A 27,150-nucleotide genomic window follows, 5' to 3' on the forward strand; every position below is an offset into this window, starting at 1 on the left:
TTCCTTTCGTAAACTTTAAGAGCAGGGAACACGCTTGGGAAGTTTTCTTCATGAGGTAGGTTGCATTTTCGTTTTATATACATAGATGCAAACACCTAGATTAGAGTCACATCAGATTTGTTCTGCCAGCTCTTTCTTTAAAACGCAAAGGTATGTGTTGGACATATGTAGATTATGTAGATATGCTTCAACATATCATCGTTTAATTTTAATAGGTTTGTAAATGTTAAATTTCACAGATTACTTATTCTCAGAAAAAATTTGTAATTTCTCAGTCGAAGTTATATTAAAGTAAGAATCAACATACTTACTGCACATAAATGCTAGGCTAAAAAATTTAAGCGATATTATAGATATACGTTAGTGACGCGAGTTTTAAAGTTAACGGTTCCTTTTTATAAAGAAGCAGTATAATTATTAAAGATGGCAGGGTGTGTTGTGTTTAATTACATGTAAGCTATATATTAACAAAGTCCAAGAAATAATATTAATTGATTTTTACATTGAAAGGAATACTAGTGGAAACCATACAACATTAAGCATACTGTTGTAATTTTCCTAAGCACATAGAAGTGTGTTGTATTTTAGATGAGGGTCAGTTATATTTAACACTTGTAGCTATTATGTGTGTGCGTATATTTGTATGCATGTATGTGTGTTGTCCTAGCTAAGGTTTACTTGTAAAGAGCAGGTTCCTATATCTGTCTATTCTGGCAAAGTGGGAACCATGATTGCTCAATTTGCCAGGCCAGACGGAATGAAAAATACTGCACAGGAGATGAACGAATCTCCGATTTCAAAATGGAGTGTATCAGTAGTAGCGCTCTCAGGAATCATGATTTAGTTGCAGATATTCCCCACTAGTTTGGAAGACGTAAAGGGCTGAAGTACTTGCCTGACGAGAGATTGTTACCACTGTATTTGTTTTTACGTCGATAGCTTTTAATGAATTATCCATTTGTATAGTCAAAATATATTTAAGGCATTTTCGCACTGTTGTATACTGAATATCACGCAGATTAGGATAGAAAATGAACGTTAAAATTTGTATGAATTTATATCTTTCATGCAGTTGATGTAATAGCAAGTAAATCATTAATATATGGGAGACTAACACTATGCTTTTCCCATAACCTTTATTTGAACGCTTAATAATTATTTTAGCCAGAATATTTAAAATATCAATGACAAAATTTACTAATAGGATCTATTTCAATGTTGAAAGAAGTTGTTTACTTTGTTGGAACCTACTCATGTTATAATTATTACGATGGCAAATCCATTGTCTCAATCAAATATTTTCTAATATTTGGTCATCCTTCATACTGATGAGTAACTTGAAACGGTGTTTCTAGCTCTACAGAGAATATTTTTGACAACATATATGCAAAATAAATGTGCTGCATATTAAGTTTCGGAATTGTTTGGAACCCTTTTTATAAAACTAGAGATGACGAAAATGGTACAGTAGAGCATAATTCTCTTGGTGAATATAGGTTCGTGGCATTCGTGAATTTGAATGCGTCAGCATTGCGAAAGCCTCGCTAAACATATACCAGACCCATTCTGTGAGAACAATGTTTCAGTATACCCTGACCATCTTGATTTTCTGAATGAAATCAAATGATGTGACATGCCTGTAAAACATATTTGTTCCCTCATGTAACATTCCAAACAAGTTAAACTTAAACTTTGCTTAACACACAAGCATATTGTAAATAAAGCTATAAAAACATACATAATATTATTCCAGGATATTCATTACATTATTTTTTTTCTCCTTTTTAAGTTTGAGTACATGCTCCGGCAATAAGCTCTTCAAGGCGAAATTGCTATATACTCGTTCGATAATGATTCAATCCATGGACAAGTTTTGGGACGAACCGTAGGTGGAGTTTTAATTTAATTTTTTATTTACATGATGATTGTTTATGACATCACTACCTGACTGCATGTGAGTTTATGTATGCATGTTTTTGTGTCTGCAGTATGTATTCTTATCTATATAGGAATATATGCGCACATACACAAACATACACACATACACACATATTTTTTCTTATATGCAATGCTTGTATATATGTTCTGTTGTTTTTGTCGCTTCTTAAACACTGCCTTTGAGGAAGGAGCAGATTTCTAACAAAAATGTAAATGCCTGTCTTTGGAATGAATGAATTAATTACATCGACCCCAGTGTTTTACTGGCAACCGGCAGGTATGAAAGGCGTATTCAATGTCGACGGAATTTCAAGTCAGAGCGTAAAGGTGGACGAGATACTACAAAATCCAAGCAACTCCATTAATAGAATTTGAGTTGTCAAAGAATAAACACCTGCTATTTCGAATTGATTGGATCTGAAACTATGTTTTATTCTGCGAAACAATTCCTTCCAAAGGGGTTACACAATAACATGGATAAAAAAATGCATTTATTCTGAACATTGTTATTTTTTTCTCTAATATTAATTCTCTCATCAAACATCAAATGGCTAGTCCATGTTGGTCAATCTTCACTTAGTGTTTCGCTTTAAAGATATGTAGTATCCAGGCATCCTAAACTATCATCAACATTTTATATTGCTTCTAAATTTTGGAATTCTAGATCATTAGGACCTGTTGGACTAAGTCATTCATATATATTTGTTTTAATCTTTCTCACGTTATATTTGGTAACATGTATGACGTAAGAATAAATGTAAAATGCAACGTATCTGCTCTATGTCGACATATTCAATTCAATTTGGGCATTGTAGAACAACTTTCGCAAATGCTTTAAATATTTATAGCAGATCTAATTCAATTCTTGATATAGCCTTGTTATACAGAGTATCATTGCCGGTTTTTTTACCAACATTTTCACCTTCATATTATATTGTGTTTCCGCTCTCAAAAACAATTCATAGTCAACGTTAATCGTATAAAGTCTCCCGTTTTCTCTAGGGAATTTTAAGTTTCGGCCATCGGATTAAACTGGATTTTTGCCTATTCAGTTGTATTTATTAGTCGATGGGGAGGGGGGGGACATGCAAAAGGAATGTTGTATAAGAGGATTAATATTAATTTCCATAATGTTTCTACAGGTATATGAAGATTCTACTATTTTTTCCGATTTACGACTTCAAATACTCAGAGCATATTACAATTGGGAAAACATTCAAATGTTTTCACGAAGTCTTTAGTGATCCTTTTGACACGCAGAAGACAATTCGAATCAGGTTAGATATTTCAATACATTTTCCTATATATTTGAAAAAAGACATTGATTACAGGGATTAAATAAAGAAGAAGGAACATTAACATGTCGAATAGATAGACCGACTTCCCTACTGTCTGTGTAAGTCCACTAGTTAGTAGATGTGGACCATCCCACTTCTCGCCTAGGAACGTCCGCCACAAGAAAATCAAATATTGTAGTATATGATTCAACAATTTGCTGATACCTTTTGTAGATTTCAAAATGATTTGTATATAATCGTACTTTTCGCTATAATTGTACATTTCGTAACCTTGATAAATTTTAGAAGAGCCGCACTGAATTAATGTTTTTACTCACAATAAATCCGAGACAAATGCGGAACTTGCTAGAATCTCCGAAGACATGCATATACCTACAACGTCAGCCATTATATGTGACCCATTTCAAGCTTCATACTTGAACAGTATAACAATTGGAGGAGATTAAGTAGTGTTGCGCTCATGATCCGGCAAAGATGAAACCGAAGATATAATAATAGCAATAAACAGAGACTTAATGAAAGATGGCAATCAATAAGCAAAATTATCTAAATAAACCCATCCGACCTACACTTAACACTCGTAAACATATATTGATTATATTAACTAAGAATGTAACATGCAACAAACTGCAAATAGAATATCCCTGGGATTGAAAGAATCCCATGCGAGCATAAACAAAACATCTGTAAATAAGGGATCTTTTCTAAAAGAAGACCAGATTTTTCTAGTTAACTAAACAATTTGAAACTTCGTATACTGGTAGAATGTGTCAAAAGAAAACATAATTGTAAATCAAAATGAAAACGGAATTGTAATTTCTAAGTTTAACGTTGTTTAACAATTCGAATTTTAACCAATGGTATTCTTTGTTGCAACCTCATATCATTTACTGCATCTCAAAATATCGTTACTGTGACGTAAACAGCTATTTTGTGACGTACTTAACGTAAACATTTAAATAGCTAAAACGTAAACATCCGCTTATCGTGAACAGCTAAATTCGCTTGGCATCGTACTCAGCATTTTCAGTTTCCTAGAATTATATTTGAAACAAAATAAAAAGAAAAAGATTCATACGCATAAATATCCATCCTTAGACATCAGAAAGATTAGAAATGCAACAAAAATTTAAAATACCGGATCTTTGCATTTTGACCTACAGATTTAAAAAAATATTTTTTCTAACTAAACATTTTCAAACTTCGTGGAGTATATATAAAATTTGTGTTGATCCTAAATAGCTACACACACATGTATACAACCGTATGCATACATATATATATATATATATATATATATATATATATATATATATATATATACACCTAGACACACATATTCTAATGCATATGCATATATATGTGTATATTTATAATGTGTGTGTATTATAGATGCATACGTTATATATATATAAAAGACGTTTACATACAATATATATATATGTTATATACATCTACATGTATATGTATGTATGAATATATAAGTACCACAGAATTTGAATAAAACTGTTTTGATGCATACATACACAAACACACACCTACATACATACATACATACATACACACATACTAAAATTACATCGTTGGACCAGTAATTTATTTATGTATATTCTGTTATACAATTTATTTTTAAGCTGAATCCCTATCCTGCCATTAACCCCTTTCTTACAAAATAGTTGAAGAATCTGGGGTGTAGGAATTGGGCCAGTATTGGAAGTTTTAACTTCTTGCTCTCTATCTTATGATCTCCGAAATTTAAGAATCTTGTGTTAACTGGGCTCTTATTATTTACTCTGACTCTGCCACCACCCCAATGCAAAGACTATCAATATCAGAATCATCTTCACAACCACCACTGAGACATCCTAACCTAATCGATGCCACTACTACTATCATCATCCACTGCCACCACCACCACCACCACCTCTTCAAAAACACCAACACTATAATTGCTGTCATCATACACATCCACTGTCACCACTACAGCACCACCACCACCACTACCATGATAACCACATCTACCACAGCGGTTTGCTTACTTCTTACCCACGCTGTTTAAAATTTTCACAAAATAGCTGTTTACGTCGCAGTAACACTATGCAGATACAATTTCAGATCAAAACAGACAATACGATTGGTTAAAATTCGCAGATTTAAACTACGTTTAAACTTATAAAATACATTTTTCTCAAAAAAACTAGTTGAAATTAATGTTTTCTTTTGACACATTATACCAGTATACGAAGTTTCAAATTATTTAGTTAACTAGAAAAATCTGGCCTTCTTTTAGAAAAGATCCCAAATAAGTTCTAAAGGAGAGATACACATATAGCCAAAGACAGGGAACATCTGCTCCTCCGAAGACGGTAATAAAATATTTCTCTCTCCTCCTCTCTTAATATGTATGTCCATTTTGTTATCAAAGTTTGTCAGTACCCGTGACCCGAGGTCGATTTGGAAGCTCAATGCCCCAGAGAGCTATTTGTTTGCACTTACAAGCCCTCCTGCCAGTATGCAGTAGATACAAGATCTACATATCATCATGTGTGCAGGGATTGGGAAGAGGCGCTGAATGTTGGAAAGTATAGATCTCATGGAACAGATCAATTTCTTGCCCATAAGAGGTAGGCTGGTATTTCTGGATTTGAGCAGTAACGGAGAGGGTTCCAGCAATCTAGTACCAGTTTATGCTTTGACGTGAGTGTGGAAGCCGGCTTTCTTCAGACATCTGAAAATACCCTGGGACGATGCCATCTTTTAGGCACGTTTGGGTATAGATAGCTGATAATGAAGGAATTGCAAAAGCAGCATAGATTCGGTCAACCTCTTCAGGTCTCTGACAAGTACCGACTTGAATTCTTGAATGTCCCGACGTCGATGGGGACAACTTCATCGGGCTACGTAAGTAGTTTGCAAATAAAAAAATTTGCAGACAAGTAGATAAGGATATCATAGGTAGATTCTTCCACTTTTACCGTCACCTGCTACACATAGCACAAATTGCAATCTGTTTTGTTGATCTCAATAGTCCCCATTGGCTAATTTTGAACGGGTAGAATTGCCTATTTGTCTTAATTCTGCGGAAATTTCACCTTTCACTACTCGGAATCTATATTTATTGTCAACATACGCTAAATAGAAGACCGGGTATGCCTTCGCTATTTGTTACACTCACTTTTCCCTAGCTTTTCCTCTTTATTTGCAATTTTGGATCAAGCCTAGACTGCTGTTTGGGGCCCGTTACTAAATGCATACAGTCGTCTAACAGTCGGGCAATACGGACAGTATAAGTTCCATTTTGGATGTTTTATAGATGTTTAGTGGCGGGCAAGGCCGACAATGTTTTGGAGGAGACCCAGGGCGCCGACGAGAATTAGCTAGCTAGTCCCTTCTGGTGGAATTTCAGCTTAACGTCGATGTATAATTTCCAGAAATCAATGTCCTGGTAGACGTACCGACCGTCAAACGGATTTGCCAGATATGTAAGCAGAAAGACGAATTTGTTTTGTACTCGTGATGCCTTATAGATTTATGTCGAACACCTGTCCCGTGTAGAACGGATCCGGTTATCGGTTGCGTCCTTCGGCAAGATTGTTTAGCAGCCTTCCTTTGGCTCGAAAAGACAGGATGTGATTATCGGTATAATGGCGAAAACGGGGTCTAATGTACCAAATTAATACTCCTGACGAGGGACAGATTTTGGCAAGATCTCATGAATGTATCAAATTACCATTTCAAATGGAAAATTGAGCATGGAACATTAAGAGGTGACATCTACAAATTTGTTGAAACGTGTGTTTATGTTGAAAATATAGTCCGAAGGTTTGGGCCTGTTACGAGGATTGTAACATAAGTATGAAGTAAGGACACTTGCCCGAGTAGCCGGTGTCACCGCGGTTTTCTAGGCTTGTTTCGGATAGCCATGAGTATGTCTCGTTTTGGTTTGGCAAATTATTCATTGTTCATATATACGGTTGTTGCTTCTCTGCTTTTATATGCTCTTTTATATAAACCACATGTATCGCCTTTTGTGAACTATTACTCGTTCACAAAACGTAATTTTAGGTTAGTGGTATTCCGTCCGGCTCTACTACCTCAGTTTACATTCTACGGTGGTCGACTTTCCATTCATCCTTTCGAATTTAATAAAATAAGTACCAGTATAGTATTAGGGTCAATGAAATTGACTAGACACCTCTCCCAAAATTTCAGGCAGAAAGGATTAGAATATCATTGACACTGCTATGTTATTATTCTTAATCTCTCTCGCATTAGAATTATTGCCATTACTGTAGGCTTTTCTTACTGTAAGTATAGTGTCATATTATTTACGATAAATTTGTTACATACGTCGATGAGCAGGCTGAATCGTTACTGCGAAGGACAAATTGCTTAACGACATTTCGTTCGTCTTAACATTCCGGGTTAAAATTCCCCAGAGATGGAATTTGACTTTTTATTCTCTCTTTGTCGATTAAACAACTACCAGAGGAGTAGAGGCCGATGTAAATGACTAGTCCCTCCCCCAACCTTAGAGGCGATGTGACTTTAAGAAAAATTATTATTATGTGATATACAACTATATTTGATACTGGAATTTCATTGTTTTTCTTACAGCGATAACAGCTTAATGTGAGTATTTCTTTTTTATATATAATACTAGCAGTATAGCCAGGCGTTGCTCGGGTTTGTTTCTTAGTTGCACTTAAAACGGCAGACTTTGATGTCGCGTTAACCAAGGTTTGGCATAGTTTCAATCTTTTTGAAATGTAAAAATTTTGCACTAGGTAACTTGTTATTCTCTTTAAATTAACATTTTTCTGGTTGAAATATATCGATAAAGGGCGAAACAGCAGTCAAGAATTTTTACAAAATAGGGATTTTCATAGAAAAAAAAGCACCTTTTTGATGTAAGTTATTTTTTGTCTTAACATGTTCCGATATGAATTTTTTTTTTCCTTCTACGGAAATGAGTTCAGCAAAATATAATTTGGTTCTGTACGAACACCAGGACACTGAAGTGTCGAATATAATCATTTCGGATAATTGTTCTACATCTCTACGCTCGAAAGTTACATTCTACAACGCCATTTTACCCGAGAACAATAAAACTATGAGTTTAATACCTGTAAACATATTTCTTTTTCTCTTTGTTTCTCTCTTCTGCATACCATTTGTTTCTGTTTCATATGTTCAGAAATGTACATTATTCATATCATTTACATTTGGCGAATAATTGTCCTCATATTGATTGTTGTTAACACAACGTTTCGGCTGGTATACACTCCAGCGTTTATGAGGTGTCTTGGGGAAAAACCTTACATTCCTAAGGTATTTTTACGATGTTGTTGCTATTATTATTATGATGATTATTATTATTATTCTATGTTTGTCTTTTGCTTTATGTCTGTACAAGTTGGCTCCATGTCTCACCCAGAGAACTCAAGAGACAACAGGCTGGAAGTTCTGTGCCATATATTTGGGGGTTTTTTTGGTGTTGTACAAGTGAATGTCTAATACATAAAAATAAAATTTTTTTAAAAATTAAAAGATAAATAAATAAATAAATAAAAGTTTGTTTTTAACCTTGGGATTACATAGAGAGTATTTTGCGTAGGATATGAGCAGTTCCCATGAACACTATCTTTTGAATTTCTGCCATTTTGGGGTTTCCTGGTATCTGAGTTAGGTAGCAATCAGTCCCTTTCCCTATCATTCCCAGGGCACCTATGACAACAGGTATTGTTTTAGTCTTCAGTTTCCACATTTTGCTGATTTCTATTTTAAGATCTTTATATTTGCTCAGATTTTGGTAGGTCTTGACAGATACGTTTATATCGATTGGGGCAGTCATATCAATGAGGAGGCATGTTCTTTGTCTGAAGTCTATCAATATGATGTCTGGCCTATTTGCATCTGTCTTCCTGTCAGTTTGAATGGTGAAGTTCCAGAGGATTGAGATGTGGTCATTTTCAAGCACTGGAGGTGGATTGTGTTCGCACCAGTTTTTTCATGGGGCAAATCCAGGTTTTTGCAAATTACCCAGTGAATATATTGTGCAGCTCTATCATGCCTACTGACGTACTCTGTAGGCGCTAGAAGACTGCATTTGGAGACAACATGATCAATGGCTTCATTTTGTTGTCGGCATACACGACATGTTGGGCTACTGCCGTTTTTAAATTGTTGGCCTGGTAGTTTCTTTTGGTAGGCATTGATCTTGAGCTGCTATGATAAACCCTTCTGTTTCAGATTTTAAGCTAGAGGCCATTAGCCATTGATGGGTCAGGGCTTTGTCAATATCTGCATTATTCGCTCTCTTTGGGTATTTGCCAGAGAGAGGTTTTTCTTGCCATTTATTATTCAGAATATCTAAGGCCACAGTCTTGGCACGGGTTTTCATGCGCCTAGCTTTTTCTGTGCTTGTTTCTTCTATGTCTATCTCTAATTCCGAAATTGGTTGTATTCGGATTCACTTAGATATCCCTTTGCCTGTTTTGTGCCTGAGTATGATGCTTTCTTGTTTTCATGTTTTGAGACAAGTTTTAACATCCAGTCCTCAGAGTTTTTCAGGTAGGTGTCTAGGCTAATTGTAGCAATCTTCATTGATATTGCCAGTTGTAAAAGACCACGGCCTCCCTCTTTTCTTGGCAGATAGAGTCGTTTTGTATCTGCCTTAGGGTGGTGCATTCTATGCATTGTCAACAGTTTCCTTATTTTTCTGTTGAGCTGACATATTTCAGTAATTGACCAGTTAACAATAATGAAACTGTAAGTCACGACTGGTATGGCTAATGCATTGATCGCTTCGATCCTGTTTCTTGCATTCAGATCTGTCTTGAGTATTGCTCTCACTCTTCGATAGCATTCTCTCCTGATCCTTTCCTTCATCTCTGAATGCCTTATTCCGTTCCCTTCAATTACCTCTAGGTACTTGTAGCTCTCCGCTGGGTCTAGTTCTTTTATGACATTCTGCTGGTCAAGGTTAACGTTAGATGTTTCTGTCATTTTTCCTTTGATAAAGGTAGCTTTTGCACATTTATCGAGGCCGAATTGCATTCTGATGTCGTCACTGTATTGTTTGACTATCGCTAGTAAGCCCTTGAGTTGTTGGTCATTTTTTGCAAAAAGCTTTAAATCATCCATGTAAATGAGATGATTTATATTTTTATCAAACATTTTATACCCGTACTGCGCGTCATTGAGCAGCTTTGAGAGAGGTATTAAGGCTAAACAAAAGAGGAGTGGTGACAGTGAGTCACCCTGGAAAATGCCACACGAAATTTGTACATCACCAGCATTTAGGGATTAATTGTCACTGTTCAGAGTTAGTGTGGTTCTCCATGATCTCATACTTACAGTCAAGAAGTTTCGCAGTGTAGGCGCTATCTTATACATTTCCAGGCATTTCCTAATCCAGCTATGTGGTAGGCTATCAAAAGCCTTTTTATAGTCTATCCAGGCTATTGATAAGATTTGTGTCGTTTGTGACAATCTTCTAAGATCATCTTATTGATGAGTAGTTGATCTTTACAGTAGGATCCACGTTTACATCCTTTCTGTTCATTAGGGAATATGCTGCTGTCTGTTAAAAAACTATAGCTATATTCCGCCAGGACAGATGTTAGCGTTTTGTACATAGTTGTTAAGCAGGTTATGGATCTATATTTTTTGGTTCATTTGTTTCTTCACTTTTTGGAAGCAGGAATGTTAACCCATTAACTAGCCAACGAGGCTTCCTACTAGGGTGTTGCAAAACATCATTGTACAGTTCTGTTAGCAGTTCATGACTCTCTGGGAAGGCATTCAGCCAGAAGTTAGGAATTTTATCCTTTCCTGGAGACTTCCATTTGCTTGACCTCCTGAGAGCAGATCTTATATCTTCTACCTTGACACCCTCCCACTTCTGATCTTCTAAGGGGTCCAGTTCTGTAGATATTCTGTCAATCCAGGGGGCCTTTTCGTTGTGTGCTTTTTCTTCTGCCCAGATTCTATTCCAAAATCCCTGCTTTTCTTCTTTTGATGGTACAGACATTGCAGTAAACGCTGTTTTTCCTATCTTCCTGTAAAAATTATTGGGGTTATTTTTGAACATGTTGTTGTCCTTGAAAAATCTAACATGCTTTTCATACCTTGCTATGCGGGCAGCTTTGGCAGATACCTTTTGTTTGATGGTTTCTATGATGGCATCAATATCAAGTATATATTTCATATTGTATTTTTTCAGTAATTTTCAGTCTTGTGAGCCTTAAAGTTTTTCAAATACTCAATGTCAGATCTAAATATTTTAATTTGTTGTTGCAGACGCTCTTGCCAAGAAGGCTTTTTGTGGGAGTGTTGCCGTTTTCTAATCTTTACACCACATAGGATCGTTGAGATATGCAGATGCATAGTATAGGTGGTTGAGGTTTGTGATATCAACATCATTAGCTGAAATTATATCCTTAAGTGCAAGCCGGATTTTACCAATTATTTTCATGGTTTGGTTAGAGTTGCGGATTTTAGGGAGTGTATCACGTTCATCCATGCTGGTTTCTTTAATTTTCAGCCATTCAATCATGATTTGATTTTTTAGCTCATGTAGTTCTGTTGGGTCAATATTTGTGTGACTTTCTTTATCTATTTGATGCTCATCTGTCTTAGTTGTTTATGATTGGTTCAGGGAGTATTTCACTTTGCCTATCACTTATACTAACTCTTTCAATCCTCACTTCGTTTTTATCAGTCCTGGGCAGGTCTACAATTATTTCCTCTGTATTATCTTCTCTAGCTGCAGCTTCGTTCATTTTATCCGATATTACTTGTCTAACTTGATCAATCTCTACTTCAGTCAGTAATTTTTTTTTATAATGTTTCTTCTGACGTTCGCAAGTTTGTTACTATGTAGGGTCTTACTTCAGGGTGTTTCTGTCTCCAGTTTAAGTATGCTTGTACAGTGTTAGATTTATCTGTGGGGAAATATATGGCATGGTAGAAGGCCTCAAGAACTTCTTTATTATCTTCCCTAGACCATTTTTCCTTCTTTTTCTTTTGATTATTTGGTGATGAGCATGGATGGCCATCTGTTGGAATATTCCGGTTGTGGGGTACGTCCAGCCCCTGTGTGTTGGGAAGATTTGATCCAGTAGCTGGTTTTTCAATCAGAATTTGGTTCAATTTTCGGGTACGTGGTCTTTTGTAATCCGCGCAATGACCAATGCGGTTTATTGTTTGATTTGTTGACCTTGAAGCATGACGAGCTTCCATTCTTATATTAGGAGATGGATCTGTCAGTTTAGGGTTCTCTACATGTAAGCGTTACTCATAGCGCAGCTTCTTAAGGCTAGCAGATCTATATTCGTTTGTATTTTTTGTTGATAGTTTTATCTCCGAACATTAAAAAAAAAATTATTATTATTATTATTATTCAGTAGTTTTATTTTTATAGTGTGCTTTCACTTCACTACCAAGCGCAGCTATGTGTGCCTTAGGTATGTGCTGTGATTTGTTGTATACAGTACCTAGTAGTGCAATTTTCTGTATTTTATATGTGTTTGTAAGTCCTGGTGTTTTTGTTATGTATTTGTCTGAATATTTTTTTATCATGCCTAATGCACCTACTATGATAGGAATTGTTTCTGTTTTTAGATTCCACATTCTGGTTACCTCTATTTCCAGGTCTTTGTATTTTGAGAGTTTCTCCATTTCATTTAGAGATACGTTGTCAGCTGCCGGTATTGATACATCAATTAGAAAGGATTTTTTTCTTCATGATCTCTGACAACTATATCTGGTCTGTTGGCCTTAATTTCTCTATCTGTGTGTATCGGCATATCCCAGAGTATGGTTGCTTTCTCGTTTTTTGTGACCTTTTCTGGTGTGTGCGTATACCATCTTTTTTCTGTTGTTATTCCATAATGTTGGCATAGCTTCCAATGTATGTAGGTTCCAACTCTGTCATGTCTCTGAATATATTCCTTCTTAGCCAGGACTGGGCAGCTAGAGATAATAAGATTTATTGTTTCTTGTCCAACTCCACATAGTCTGCAGTTACTTGTTATATTTCTTTTCATTACATGTTTTTAGTAATTTCTGGTGGGGAGGCTTTTGTCTTGTGCTGCAATTAAAAATCCCTCTGTGTCTGCTTTGAGTCCTGAGCTTCTCAACCATTGCTGGGATTTTTCTTTGTCTATTTCTTTTGCATTTAGTTTAGTCCAGTATTTGCCATGAAGGGGCTTTTCTTGCCATCGTTTTATCATGGTTCGCTGCTGTTCTACTTTTAGTTTGGATTTCATTTGTTTTATAGCTTTTGTTGTTTCTTCATCTTCTTCTTCTTGTTCATATTTATTAGGTGGTATGATTTCTTGTTTGTATTCGTCAGCTTCCTTAAATACTGAGAACAATTTTTTGTTTTGTTCGAGTTTTGCCGCTATTTGTAACAGTTTTCCTTCCTTCTGAAGTAGATATTTTGCAGTCCTATGGTGGTTATTTTATAGTGGTTTTCCAGCTGTATGAGGCTTCTACCACCTTCTATACGCTGTATATATAGTCTTTCTACGTGAGATTTTGTGTGATGCATCCTAGATCCTCTCATTATTTTTCTTGTTTTCCTATCTATTTTTGTCAGTTCATTTAGTGTTCAGTTAAGGATATTGTAGCTGTAACTTATAACTGGGACAGCTAGAGTGTTAAAACCTATTATCTAGTTTTTAGCATTGAGCTCTGTTTTCAGTATTGATCTAACTCGTCTATAATATTCTTTTTTTTATCTTCTCTTTCATTTGTGTGTGTTATGTCCTATCTAGTTCATGGATTCCTATGTATTTGTAAGTTTGGCTTTGATCTAATTCTTTTATCTCATTGGTTTTATCTAGTGTGATGTTGCTACTCTTAACTAGTTTTCCTCTTTTCATGGATAATTTGGCGCATTTTTCTAATCCCTATTTCATATCTATTCCTATTTCAAATCTATTTCTTTATGAAGTGTCTTTAATAGTGTTTCCAGCTGTTTGTCATTTGCAGCGTATAATTTTAGGTCATCCATATATAAAAGGTGGCTGATTGTTTTGCCATGACATTTATATCCGCATCCAGTTCTATTTAGCATATCAGTTAGAGGTGACAGTGCCAAGCAGAAAAGGAGTGGAGAGAGCGTGTCTCCCTGGAATATTGCTCTTCTGATGGGGATCGCTTTGGTTTTCATGTGTCCCTCTTTTGTTTGGAGGTGTAGGACTGTTTGCCATTTATTCATAGAGTGCCCTATGAATTTTATAAGGGTTGGTGCTACTTTGTTAATGGCTAGTGTTTCGAGGATCCATGTGTGGGGGATGTTATCAAATGCCTTTTTGTAGTCGATCTAGGCAATACTGAGGTCTTTCTTCTTTCTGTGGCTGTCTTCAGTTACGGCTTTATTAATGATTAGTTGATCTTTACAGCCATATGAGTCTTTGCGGCATCCTTTCTGCTCTTCTGGAAAGAGGTTGTTTTCGTCCAGGTGCTTGTTCAACCTTTGCGATATCACTGCAGTAAATGCCTTGTACATAGTAGGGAGACAGGTTATTGGTCTGTAGTCTTCTGGTTTTGCTGTCTCATTTGATTTGGGAATTAAGATGGTCTTCCCCTTCGTGAGCCATTCAGGCATTGTCTCTATATAATAATAATAATAACAATAATGATAATAATGATGATAATAATAATAATATTAATAATCATTATTATTATTATTATTATTATTAATTTTGTTGTTGTTGTTGTTATTATTGTTATTATTATTATTATTATTATTATTATTATTATTATTATTATTATTATTATTATTATTATTATTCCGACAATTGTATCAAGGCTTTCCATTGGACACTTTTCAACATGAATGGACTTGACGTAGCAAAAAATTGGTACCACCAGAACTCGAAAACGATATTACAAAGATCCTGTGGGATTTTATTATCCAGTGCGTCTATGAGATACATAATAGAAAACCAGACATAGTCTTAATTTAGAATGAAGCCAAACTATGCTGGATCATAGATATAACATGCCCAGCTGACAACAAGACATGCAATAAAGAAGAAACAAATGTTGATAGATATGACATGTTAGCTTGGGTAGAAGCAGTACCAAAAATTGTCGGAGACCGAGGAACAATGAATAAAAATCTTGATAAGTATATGGAACAAATAGTGGTTGCAATAAGGGTGGAGCACTTCCAGAAAACAGCACCGCTCTCCGGACGGTGCTCGAAAAATATGAAATGTTACCTTAGTTCACTGGTAGTGATCAGCAGACACTGTAATACATCTCTTAGAGGCTGTGCAAAGACAATAATATTAATAATATCAATGATGATAATAATAATAATAATAATAATAATAATAATAATAATAATAATAATAATAATAATAATAATAATAATAATAATCAGAAGTAGAAGACGAAGAAGAAGAAGAAGAAGAAGAAGAAGAAGAAGAAGAAGAAGAAGAAGAAGAAGAAGAAGAAGAATGATAAGAAGAATAAGAGGACGCAGAAAAAATGGATTATTATTATTATTGTTATTACCATTATCATTATTATTATTATTATTATTATTATTATTATTATTATTATTATTATTGGTGTTGTTGTTGTTGTTGTTATTATTACTATTATCATTATGTCGAAATACCTTAGGAATTAGAACCCAGGTTCCAAATTCCCCAGAACACCTGATGAAGCCTGGAGCGCATGTCTACCGAAACGTTGTGTTAACAAGAAATAAGATGAGGAAATATGTTTGTCGAATGTACATAATATAAATGATGTACATAATTCGTCATCTCTTAAATAGAGAACTGTATGGGGAGAAATGGTGTGCATTAGTTCTAAAATATCACCAAAGGCATTTCATGCCACGAAGGTGCAAGGATAACTGAAACAGAAATATTGGTCTCAAGGCAAGGGAAGGTATCTTCTTCGTTTCGTAGTGGCACTATGAAACAAACTGACCATAATTACACACATCCGCGCACGCAATCGTACATAAACACACACGCAAACAACCGCAAACTCTCATGTGATTCATGTATTCATACTTTCATGTGGCGTTCTTTTATATTGACATATTGTTATTTTTGTTGTATTTTACAGCCCGCCTCTTACATCGTAAGTCTTCCTTTATTATCTTATGCCTATCAAAATTTCGTGGTGCAAATATTAATAAATCTCAGGGAAGTATTTATTTAGTCGTACTTGGATGTTCTTTTAGTATAAATTTTACCGTTACCATGAGAGAAACACGCGTTTTTGTATGCAAAATTCACTCATATTTATACCGCTGTGTGGAGGACATATGTCGGCTCTACTTAAGAAAAATAGCTAATGGCAACACCAGCGCCTGTCCTGAGACTGTGAATCTATTCAGCGCTGGCATTGAGATGAATCACTGCTGTCTCTTGAGATCGTGTGCCATCATTGGCATGATGAAACAAGGTCGAAATCACATGATCTGGTGGTATCAGCACTAGAAGTAGTGATGGATAAATCTTCACTATTCACTGTTTTTAGCGATTTGAACCTCCAACGCTTAAGAAATTTAAACACGTGGACGTTTACCAAAAAGCCAGTGAGAGAGTTTCTCTCGGAGCAACTGCTGTAGTAATGCCTGTTCTAAAAGAACATTATCGTTTAAGAGGAGACAAATATTACCTCTCGATATATATATTGACATGTCGCTAATATAATTTACCAATGAATTACATAGAAAATCCAGCTACCATTTCAAATGTTCTTTGATTTATATTTAGACATGTTTGTCTTTGAAGGAATACATCATGCGAGGGATATACATATGATGAAATAATTTTGACAAATTAATTTTCAATTAATCAGAGATTTTGCGAAAGCACTTTCGCTTAATATAGGAGAGTAACTAGTGCATGTGGATTTTAAATAACATGCATGATGATGACTAAATCGGAATACATTCAAACTGTTAGAGAATGACATAGCAAATTTACTTCGAAAAATACTGAAGTTAAGAAGATACAAGTTTATGCTTGTAACATATCAAAATTTATGTAAGGAGACAATTCAAGGCGCGCAATAAGTTTATTGCAAAGTTACCATTCTTTCAAATATTAATTAACAATTTTACACATACACTACTCTTCAAAGAATATAATTGATGAAATAAATTCATTTTTTATTACAGTATCAAATTAAGATTCGTTCCTTTCGTAAGTGAATTGGTGTAAGTAGACTTATAATTATTTTCCTACTTCATTTGTAATTGTTTCTATATTCATTACTGAAACAGAACTTGTATTTGCTACAAGTGGAGAACTATATTCTGACACTCATGAACATAATTATTGTCGTGTTTTACTTAAAGGATTTTCGTATTACATAAATGGGCAATTGTAAATATAAAACCATTATGTAGATGCATACACAAACATACATATATTGTTTTCTACACTAGGTACAAGGCCAAAAACGTTTTGTAGGGGGACCAGTGGATTAAATAAATCCAGTACGCAAGTGGTGCTTAATTTATCGACCCTGAAAGGATAAAATGCACAGTCCCCGTATTTGAACTCAGAATGTAAAAACAGACGAAATTCTGCTAATCATTTCACCAGGCGTGTTAACGTTTCTTATTTCTTTACAGTCCACACGATGCTACACAGAGGGGACAAACATGGACAGACAAACGCATTTAGTCGATTGTATCGACCCAGTGCGTAACTTATTTAATCGAACCCGAAAGGTTGAAAGGCGAAGTCCATCTCGGGGGAATGTGAACTCAGAATGTAAAGACAGACGAAATACCTCTAATCATTTCGCCAGGGGTGTTAACGTTTCTGCCACCTCACTGCCATAAGCATAGATACGAGGGGTGTGTGAAAAGAGTTGGGCCTTCAAGTCGTCTCCCTTCCTCAGAAGTCTTTTTCCATATTGATTTTTTTCTTGAGGCTCAAGACTTTTCATACAGCCCTCGCATATTGAAAGAGATGTGTGTGTATGTGTGCTTATGTATTTGTGTACTTGTTTGTGTATATATACACATGTGTATGTCTGCATTTGCGTCATTATAGACCCGAGACTCTAAATAAAAGGCATGTGTGTCATCCAGATTAAGATGTGCAACTCGGTATACTGAATACTGTAACTTAACTATTGGATCATAAAATCTATTGAATTATCCTTTTACATATGATCACATAATGATCATATTTGGATATTTCACTTTTTATACATAGGCTCAGGTGTGGCTATGTGTGAAGAAGCTTTCCCCTCTACCACATTTTTCCGGTTTCAGTCCCAATGTGTGGAAACTTAATTGTCTCTCTCCTATAACCTCGAAACTTCTAAAACATTTGGTATAAGAGCGTTAATTCTATATAACGCACAAGAGGTTTTCGCTCTCAAAATTTTCATTTCAGGAATGTTTTCACAACGTGGATGGCAAAAGGCTATTTCTCACCTCCATTAGTAAGCAGGTTATGTGTTTCCATCCAGCAAATCTGATGGGCCACCTATATTGCTAAGAGCAAAACAAAACGTGAAATTTATGGTAACTTTATGACCGACAATCACCAACGGGAATATATTGCACATAGACACACGCACATACGCACGCACGTAGCACTTGTATATACATATTTGTATACATAATATATTTGGGTATTATGTCACTTGTATATGTATTTACAGACATTATATATATGTATACATTTATATTAATGCACACGTATCTGTTGATTAAACGATTATTTTGATTGATTAAAATCCTGCTAGAACTACATGGTCATACACATTTTAATTTCAGTGATGAGAAATTTATGAAAGAAGTACGTTACGAAATGTAAGTATCGGGCCTTTAATTCGCATATATTTTCAATCGTTACCTACTACATGATATTGACATGTTTTAGTTACCTATCGATCAAAGCGTTCCAAAAAGAAGAATATTTCACAAAATCCATATTCCAAAACACCGTCCAAGGAGAGCTTATAGTTCATGATCAATACTCGCCCTTCTAAAATAAAAGTATACACTATTACCTGCACAATAAGCTTCAGAATATATAACACATTTGTTATCACTCTTCTTCCTCTAAACACATACATAAACACTGAATATATGAAAATAATAATTATGTATGTCCCATATTTTATATATTTAACTCAGGATTTAGTAGCTCAGATTATAAAAAAAATACCACGTGTATAAAGACTATCAAGATTGGCGACCGCAAAAGAAATACCCATATCACAGTGCTTCACTGACTTTACTCTGCTATGGAGATACAATAAGCTTTGCTTTGAACAAAACCCCCTGTTACAAACGATAGTTTCCAACCGCTTGCTAGTCGTGCCATTCATATATGTGTTACGAAAGTTATTTTTATTTCGCATACATGTATTATCCACATGAATGGTCGTTCAAGTTGTATATGCTTCAAAAACGCTTAATGCCAAGGACACATTTACACCTATAGTGATGGCCAAACATAGGTGTGAATGCTATATATTGGTGAAAAAATACCGTGAAGAACCTTTGATCTAATTATTTTTCGTTATTTACATTTTAAGTCTGGTAATTATTCTATCTAACTCAGTTGCTGAAGCGCAACGTTGCGGCGAACAAGGATAATCCAACGCTGTTCTCAAGCGGTGTGTGTGTGTATGTGTGTGATAGGATAAACACATACACACACAGACATATATACATATATATATATACATATATATGTATATGTGTGTTTGCCTGTGTATGTGTGTCTTTGTGTTTCTCCCTTACCCCTGCTTCACAACTGCTGTTCGTTTATTTACAGCCCCATAACTTACTAATTTCACAAGAAGAATCTGACAGAATAAGTACCAGGCTTATCAAAATAAAACAAAATGCACTAGGCAGTGTCTCATATTTTTATTTGCTCACTCATATATAAATATTACTATATATATGTATAAATATATATGCAGGTATATAATATATATATATATATATATATATATATATATATTATATATATATATATATATAATTATATATATATATACACACACACATACTATCTGCTGTGTCATTAAACCCATCCTAAGAAAAATATGTGTTGTGCTATCTTTTTCCCAGACAACTTATAGTTATATAGTAGGTCAAATTCGTGGAAATCTTTTGCCTTTCGACTGGTTTCTAATGTTTCAACAATAATCTGTTTGTGCATTATTCAGGAAACATTAATTTCGCAATTTTCTTCCTTTTCAGAAAACACAATAACGCCCACTGGAAGGAGTAAGTTCATTTGAATTAATAACTTCCTCTTGTGACTTGGCTCAGAGTTTTTAGATATATTTATATATATAAAACTGAGAATGTGTGTGGGTGTGTGTCTGTCTGCCTGCGTGAATCTTTAAAACTTGACAACTACACAACCAATTTCGTTCAAATTATACACATTGCTTCCATAGGATCCATGTAGTGCTATGGGCAAAACATTTTAAGTTCTTGCCTAGGGCGAGTCCAGAACAATATCATATCCTCTCCACTATTTCAGTATTACGTGTTAAAAGTGAAACAAAAACATCTCTTTATTGTAATGTCAGATGTATTCACTTTAATATTTCCACTTTCATACTGAAATTATTAAATTGAATCTCTTATATAAGAGGGATGAACTGTTAATGGACATCCATTTTCCAAGAAGTTGATCAGCTGTGGTCTTAACACTAACAAAGGAATGGGAAGATCATAGTGAATTTTCTTTTAGCATAAATGGTGTCCGCTTACAGGTCATCCCTCGTATATGTATGCAATATAATTTTTTTTCTGAAACTGCAGACTTTTCCTTATGCTACTCCACTGGATTCAAATTGATATTAATCAAAATAGTATTCAATTTTTCAACCTTATTTTGAATTTAAATTTACATGTATATATATATATATATATATGTATATGTATATATATATATATATATATATATATGCATGTATATATTTATAGATGTATATGTATACATGTATATGTATACATGCATGCATATGTATAAATGTATTTCTATAGATATAAATGTACATGTCATACGTACACACACATATATATATATACACATATATACATGCATACATATATATATCCATACACACATATATAGGTGCAATTGTGGCTGTGTAGTAACAAACCACGTTCAAAAACAGATGGTCTTGGGTTCAGTCCCACTGTGTGGTGACTTGGCATGTGTCCTCTGCTATATAGCCTCAGACCAGCCAAAGTTTGTCAGTGGACTTTGTAGGCAGAAACTGAAAGAAATCAATCGGAAATATACGTACATATGTAAGTCTATATGTATGTCTTTATGTTTCTCACTTAACCCAGCTTCACAACTGCTGTTCGTTTATTTAGAACCACATAACTTACTGGTTTCACAAGAAGAAACTGATAGAATAAGTACCAGGTTTATCAAAATAAAAAATACACTAGGCAGTGTCTCATATTTTTGTTTGCCCACTCAGTTTTATCTATCAATTTATCTATGTGTGCGTGTGTGTTTACACACACACACTCATATATATATATATATAGTACACAAACACCGCATACAAGCACACACACACACACACACACACATATATATATATATATATATATATATATATATATATATATATATATATATATATATATATTATATATATATACATGTGTGTATATGTGCACATTCATATCTATTATTTCAAAGTCAATATCTTTATGTGTTCGTGTGTTACTTATACATTCGAAAACTGCTGCACCGTTCATAATGAAATTTGGAACAAATTAATCCAGGTCTAGGGAGAAGGGTACTGCTGTGTTCTTCATACAATTTCATGGACGAAAATTACTGAATGGATCCTGATGATATTTGAAACTTAGATTCAATGCATATGTGCGCGTATAATGTTAGATTCAATGCATAAGTGCGGTTATAATGTTTGGTTGGAATTTCAGATGGCTTCAATGGGGCATTTAAATTTCTAAATTTTCGATGTTGAAATTTTTACCTTGGCTAATTGACAAACAGAAAGATGTATTCTCAGTTTCCAATTCACATGATGAATCTAAGACAGCCCCATGGGGGCCTTAACTCCCAACGTTTAGTCATTTCTTTTATGATCCAAAACTGGGTCAAAAGTAATGAATGGATATTTAGGAAATTTGGAAATTATATTCTATGCATAAAGGCCATAACCACCACGAAAATTCATATATTTCTGCTGTTCACGAAATTTTAACCATACATATAAGTTACAAATGAAGTATCATTTATAAAATTTCATCTTCTTATGAGTTAGAAAGACCCCTTCATGGGGTCGTAATACCCACAATTTCATCATTGTATCTAAGCAAAGAAGAATACACTTGTACACTTGGAAGATGTAGGGTCACCCGAGCATAAAGTATGAGCATTGTTTGTACTTCAATGGTACAACAGTGTAAGAGTTTGCTTCGACATACACTTAGTTTGTGATTTCTGCATAAATTGTTAAGTAAATCAGAGGCATCTTTGCCTTCACTGATTCAGTTGCAAAGTGTTGAGTAAAGTTATTTAATTGCAGACTTCCTTTCAATCATTTTTTTATCACTGGGTCATACATAGTCCCCAGATGGTAACATTGATTTCAAGGCTTTCGCAGATGAGTGACTGGTTCTTCAAAGACCTTTATAGATTGTAAATTTATTCTGTCCAGTTACGTATCAGTATAGGGGTCATTTGCAAGCTCCGACTTTCATTTCTCCTTAGCACTCATGTCACACAGTTGCTAATGTATATTTTAGTTGAGTCACGCTCTTCCAATTGCTATAGATTCGTAATGCATCTTACGGCTGTGCTTGTCATCTGTATCATGAGGAATACTACACTGGGAGTGGTAACGACTAGGGTATTATAGCTGACTGCTTATTGTGATAATTCGTCTTTTGGTTTCCTGTAGCTTTGCTCTCTTTTATAAACCCAGTGAGCATATATTTCCTATTCCAAAGCAATTCAAACAATAGATATAGGACCCAAGTTAAAAATATTCTCAACAATTCAACTTCTCTGGTTGACGTTAAGACGACCACACCCAATAGGTTTCTTAACTCTCAGATTTTAAATCTCCATGACCTCCGTTTTTCAGGAGCAAAATTATTTTAACAGGTTCTTAAAGACTGGAATTTTGGAATATGCGCATAAAAAACCAATAGTATGGGATACATGTGGCATGATTACCTTTTTTTTTCGGGTGTGTAAATAGGAAAATAGCCCTCATCTGCCATCTTGATGAAATTCAGAACATAGTTCATTACAGTTCATTACAGAAAATATAACACAAAAGTCTTAATTCTTCAATTGCAACGCCGGGTAACTCTTCTAGTATACAAACATACATACATACATACATACATATATAAATATATACATATATATATATATATTATATATATATATATATATATATATTATATATATATAATATATATATATTATATAATTTGAGGGAATATTATTCCCAAATTACAGGGGAAGGTTCAATATAGAAATACTAAATCATATTTCACAAAAAATATATATATATATATATATATATATATATATATATAATCAGAAATATTAAATTTTAAATGTCTCAAAGAGACATGAGCGGTGGTGGAGCGATAGAGTGGTTGTATACCGTCAAATTAACGTGACAGTCCCGTATGGGAATTACACACCGCTGTGTAGCCCTAGGAAGCATCGAACGCTTCCTGTCGGCTTTGACACATTTTTTTCCTTGTGTCCTTATGTTTGTGAAGAGGAGGTAAGCACCCAGAAAAAAACACCTTTTATCAATTCAAAATGAAAAATTAAATTACACCATCTAGAAAATTACATATAATAGAAATATTAAATATAAAATAAAAATAATATACCTATGATTAAGTAATGTGCAAAATAATAAATAAAACATATTCATTTGGTAGAATATCGGCACGTGTTTCGTGGCTACATTTAAGAAATGATTATAGCAAAAATATTAGTAGTATTAGTAAAATCACAGCGGTTTGCAATGCTTCACGACAAAGAGAGAAATATAATTGTTCCTAAAGGAAACTAGGATGTTAGGAAAAATCTACGTTGTCAGAAATAAGAACGAAACTTCTCTGATGCTGTAGTTAACGCACATAAATGAAAACAAGTGTGTTAACTACATCATTAGAGCCAGTTTATCTCTTTGCTTTAGCAATGTAGGCGCTTCCTAACAACCTAATCACATCTAGAGACAATTATATATCCCCTATATGCATAAAAAGGGAAAATATGTGCTGATGACACAAAGCTCCAGCAAATCATCAATGAAGAGGAGGCCCGAACTCGACTCCAGTCTGATCTATATGCTGTGAGTAAATGGGCAGAAAAAAACCAAAATGCAAATAATGAATGAAAATTTGAGCTGAGGCATTTTGGATGAAAGTCTATTCTAAAACAGCCATAATCTCTTCCTTCAGGGGAAACGCTGACAGCATCAAATAATATCAGAGACCGAGGTGTAACTGTCGATAACAGTCTCAGTTGGAGTACCCACATCAACAATAAGGTCGATATAGCTTGTAAGATGAGATCCTGGATCTAAATACATTCCGTTCCAGAGAACAAGGTCTCATCATTCCACTTTCTCCTCATTTATACGGCCACTCCTCGAATACTGCTGCTCCTTGTGGTCTCCCCATACAAAACAAAACATCTCGAAAATTGAATCACCCCAGAGGTTACTCACTAGGCGAATTGAAGGCATGACTTTTCCCCAGTACTGGGACCGCCTTAAAGCCTTGAAACTCTACCCTCTCCAGCGCGGCCGCGAGCGGTTATTGCATTTGTACATCATTTTGTGGAAAAGATACCGTCAGCATTTTCCAAACGACCTGAACATTAATTCCAAGGTTCATCCAAGGTTGGGACCAATTCAGGATCACAACATATAGGTACACTGTGACAAAATCTCCCAACAGACCCTGCCCTGTTTAACATTGTCCCAAAACTGTTCAAAGAGGAAAAAGATCCCATCACCTTTAAACGGAGTCTGGACAGATTTCCTCAATCCACCCATACCTGGATTCAACTCAATCAACAACATCTCACTGCTTGAATGGACCATAATACCCAAAACGTGACTTAAAAAGGATTTACATCATCCTATCAGGTGCAGCTATTAAGTTAGACATGGCCTGGACCAAATTTTGGTCGAAACATATCTAAGTTTTATCTAAGTTATATATATATATATATATATATCTATATATATATATATATATATATATATATACGAGCCGTTGAAGAAAAGATCCTGAGTTCACCGAAAATTTTCTTCATAAAGTATTTCCCTTTCAGATTCAAATTTGCACGCTTATTGCAATATTCCTTGAGTTTTTCTAAGTCCTGCAAAAGAATTATGAAATTTGGTTCTCCTGCCAGGCCTTTTGCAATACCTCTAAAGCCAGAAAGATTTTAGCATCCCCTTGTGTACGCATACATGCAGACATATTTACAGGCATGCATATACACACAAACACATAGGCATGCACACATACATTTAACTCTTTTATGATCTCTGCAATTTTTCTTCTTCTATTTCGTATGTAAAACAAAAGATATAACTTTTTAAATTGAAATGTTTACCATTTGTCATATATTCTATTGTGAAATGAGGTGTAATAGTAACTCCTTCTTTGATTTTTGCCATGCCGTTACAACAAAATTTTCCTTACAATAATTTATTTCTATTCACTTCGATTAGATTCATAAATGAAATATAATTCCATAAAATATCATGTGTAATCATATTTATTTGAATATTTTCTTGTAACAATTTCGAAACGAAGCTAAATTGTATATTTTGACAATTAGAAATCTCTGTAAACTAGGAAAATTTGTGCATTCGTGTCAATATTTTACCTCATTGCGAGCAATGAATATAACTTCATGCTATTTTAAAATATACTGTTTTAGTCGAGAGATAGACCCCGACGACATCGCTAGTGTTCTCTTCCAAGATGTGCGTTTGTAAGTATCTATATTTTATTGTAACCTAATGAATGAATGATAACGGCTTCATTAGGAACAAAAGTTGAAAAGTACCAAATACGATTCTGTTAATAACCAATCAACGTCAGGGTCATGCACGCACCATTCATGCGTTAACATCATTCGCTATGTATATTCGACCTGTGTTCACCAAAATACGGCCACTTTCATTTTGTTTCTTTATAACTAGATCTCTTCTAAAAACCTACTGAAATATATTGATACAACAATTTTAATGGAGTTAATTGTATCTTTATACTGAGGTTGTATAGCTGTTCTATTAACTTTGTACCAATTTTCCCCTTCCCTCTTAAAGTGATTGTAACATCTCTGCATATCTTGCGTTAAACCCCATTGTTACACTCTGAGATCTAGAGTGATAAATGTCAAGAACAAAAATTTATTCTACCATAGTCCCGAAATGTATTCTGATAAAATATGTAGTGGCTAGTCGACTGATTGAACCAAGTTTGTAAGTGGTCAATTTTATTGATTTGGCAGGATCATGCGCTTTTTAAATTACAACGTATAGCCTGAGGAATAGCCGAAAAGCACTAAAGGTCCTACTAACTCACCACGTAGGGCCGAAAACATGTTATATTGTAAATAATGGTACCGCCAGGTCAGCATTTGGCGAAATAACATATCGAAATCCTTCGCTGATTCGAAAATAATAGCAAATTAATAAATATGGAAAGCATAAAATTTGTATAGTTATTATAGTATACACTTATTATTGCGAGAAAAATTATGTTTAATAAGTTTCTTTCTCATTCAAGCTTAAAGGGCTTCCAGTTTCTGGTCAACGACTTTGAAAAGTATATCTTCAAATGCCTGGATGAAACACACAGAATGATATTTGTAGAAAACCA

At 34.6% G+C, this 27,150-nt stretch overlaps 1 protein-coding gene across 1 annotated transcript; it reads left to right on the forward strand.

The window, feature by feature from the left end:
- Positions 1–27,150, forward strand: LOC115231142 (the record flags this gene model as incomplete). Its single annotated transcript, XM_036499963.1, has 9 exons — positions 1–55; positions 1,790–1,885; positions 3,081–3,215; positions 7,854–7,868; positions 16,341–16,355; positions 19,024–19,059; positions 20,467–20,493; positions 26,204–26,257; positions 27,058–27,150. Coding segments are annotated over exons 1-9 (476 nt in total), but the record flags the coding sequence as incomplete, so codon positions are not given.

The sequence above is a fragment of the Octopus sinensis genome, unplaced genomic scaffold (genome assembly GCF_006345805.1).
Source record: "Octopus sinensis unplaced genomic scaffold, ASM634580v1 Contig17546, whole genome shotgun sequence".
Taxonomy (NCBI): Eukaryota; Metazoa; Mollusca; class Cephalopoda; order Octopoda; family Octopodidae; genus Octopus; species Octopus sinensis.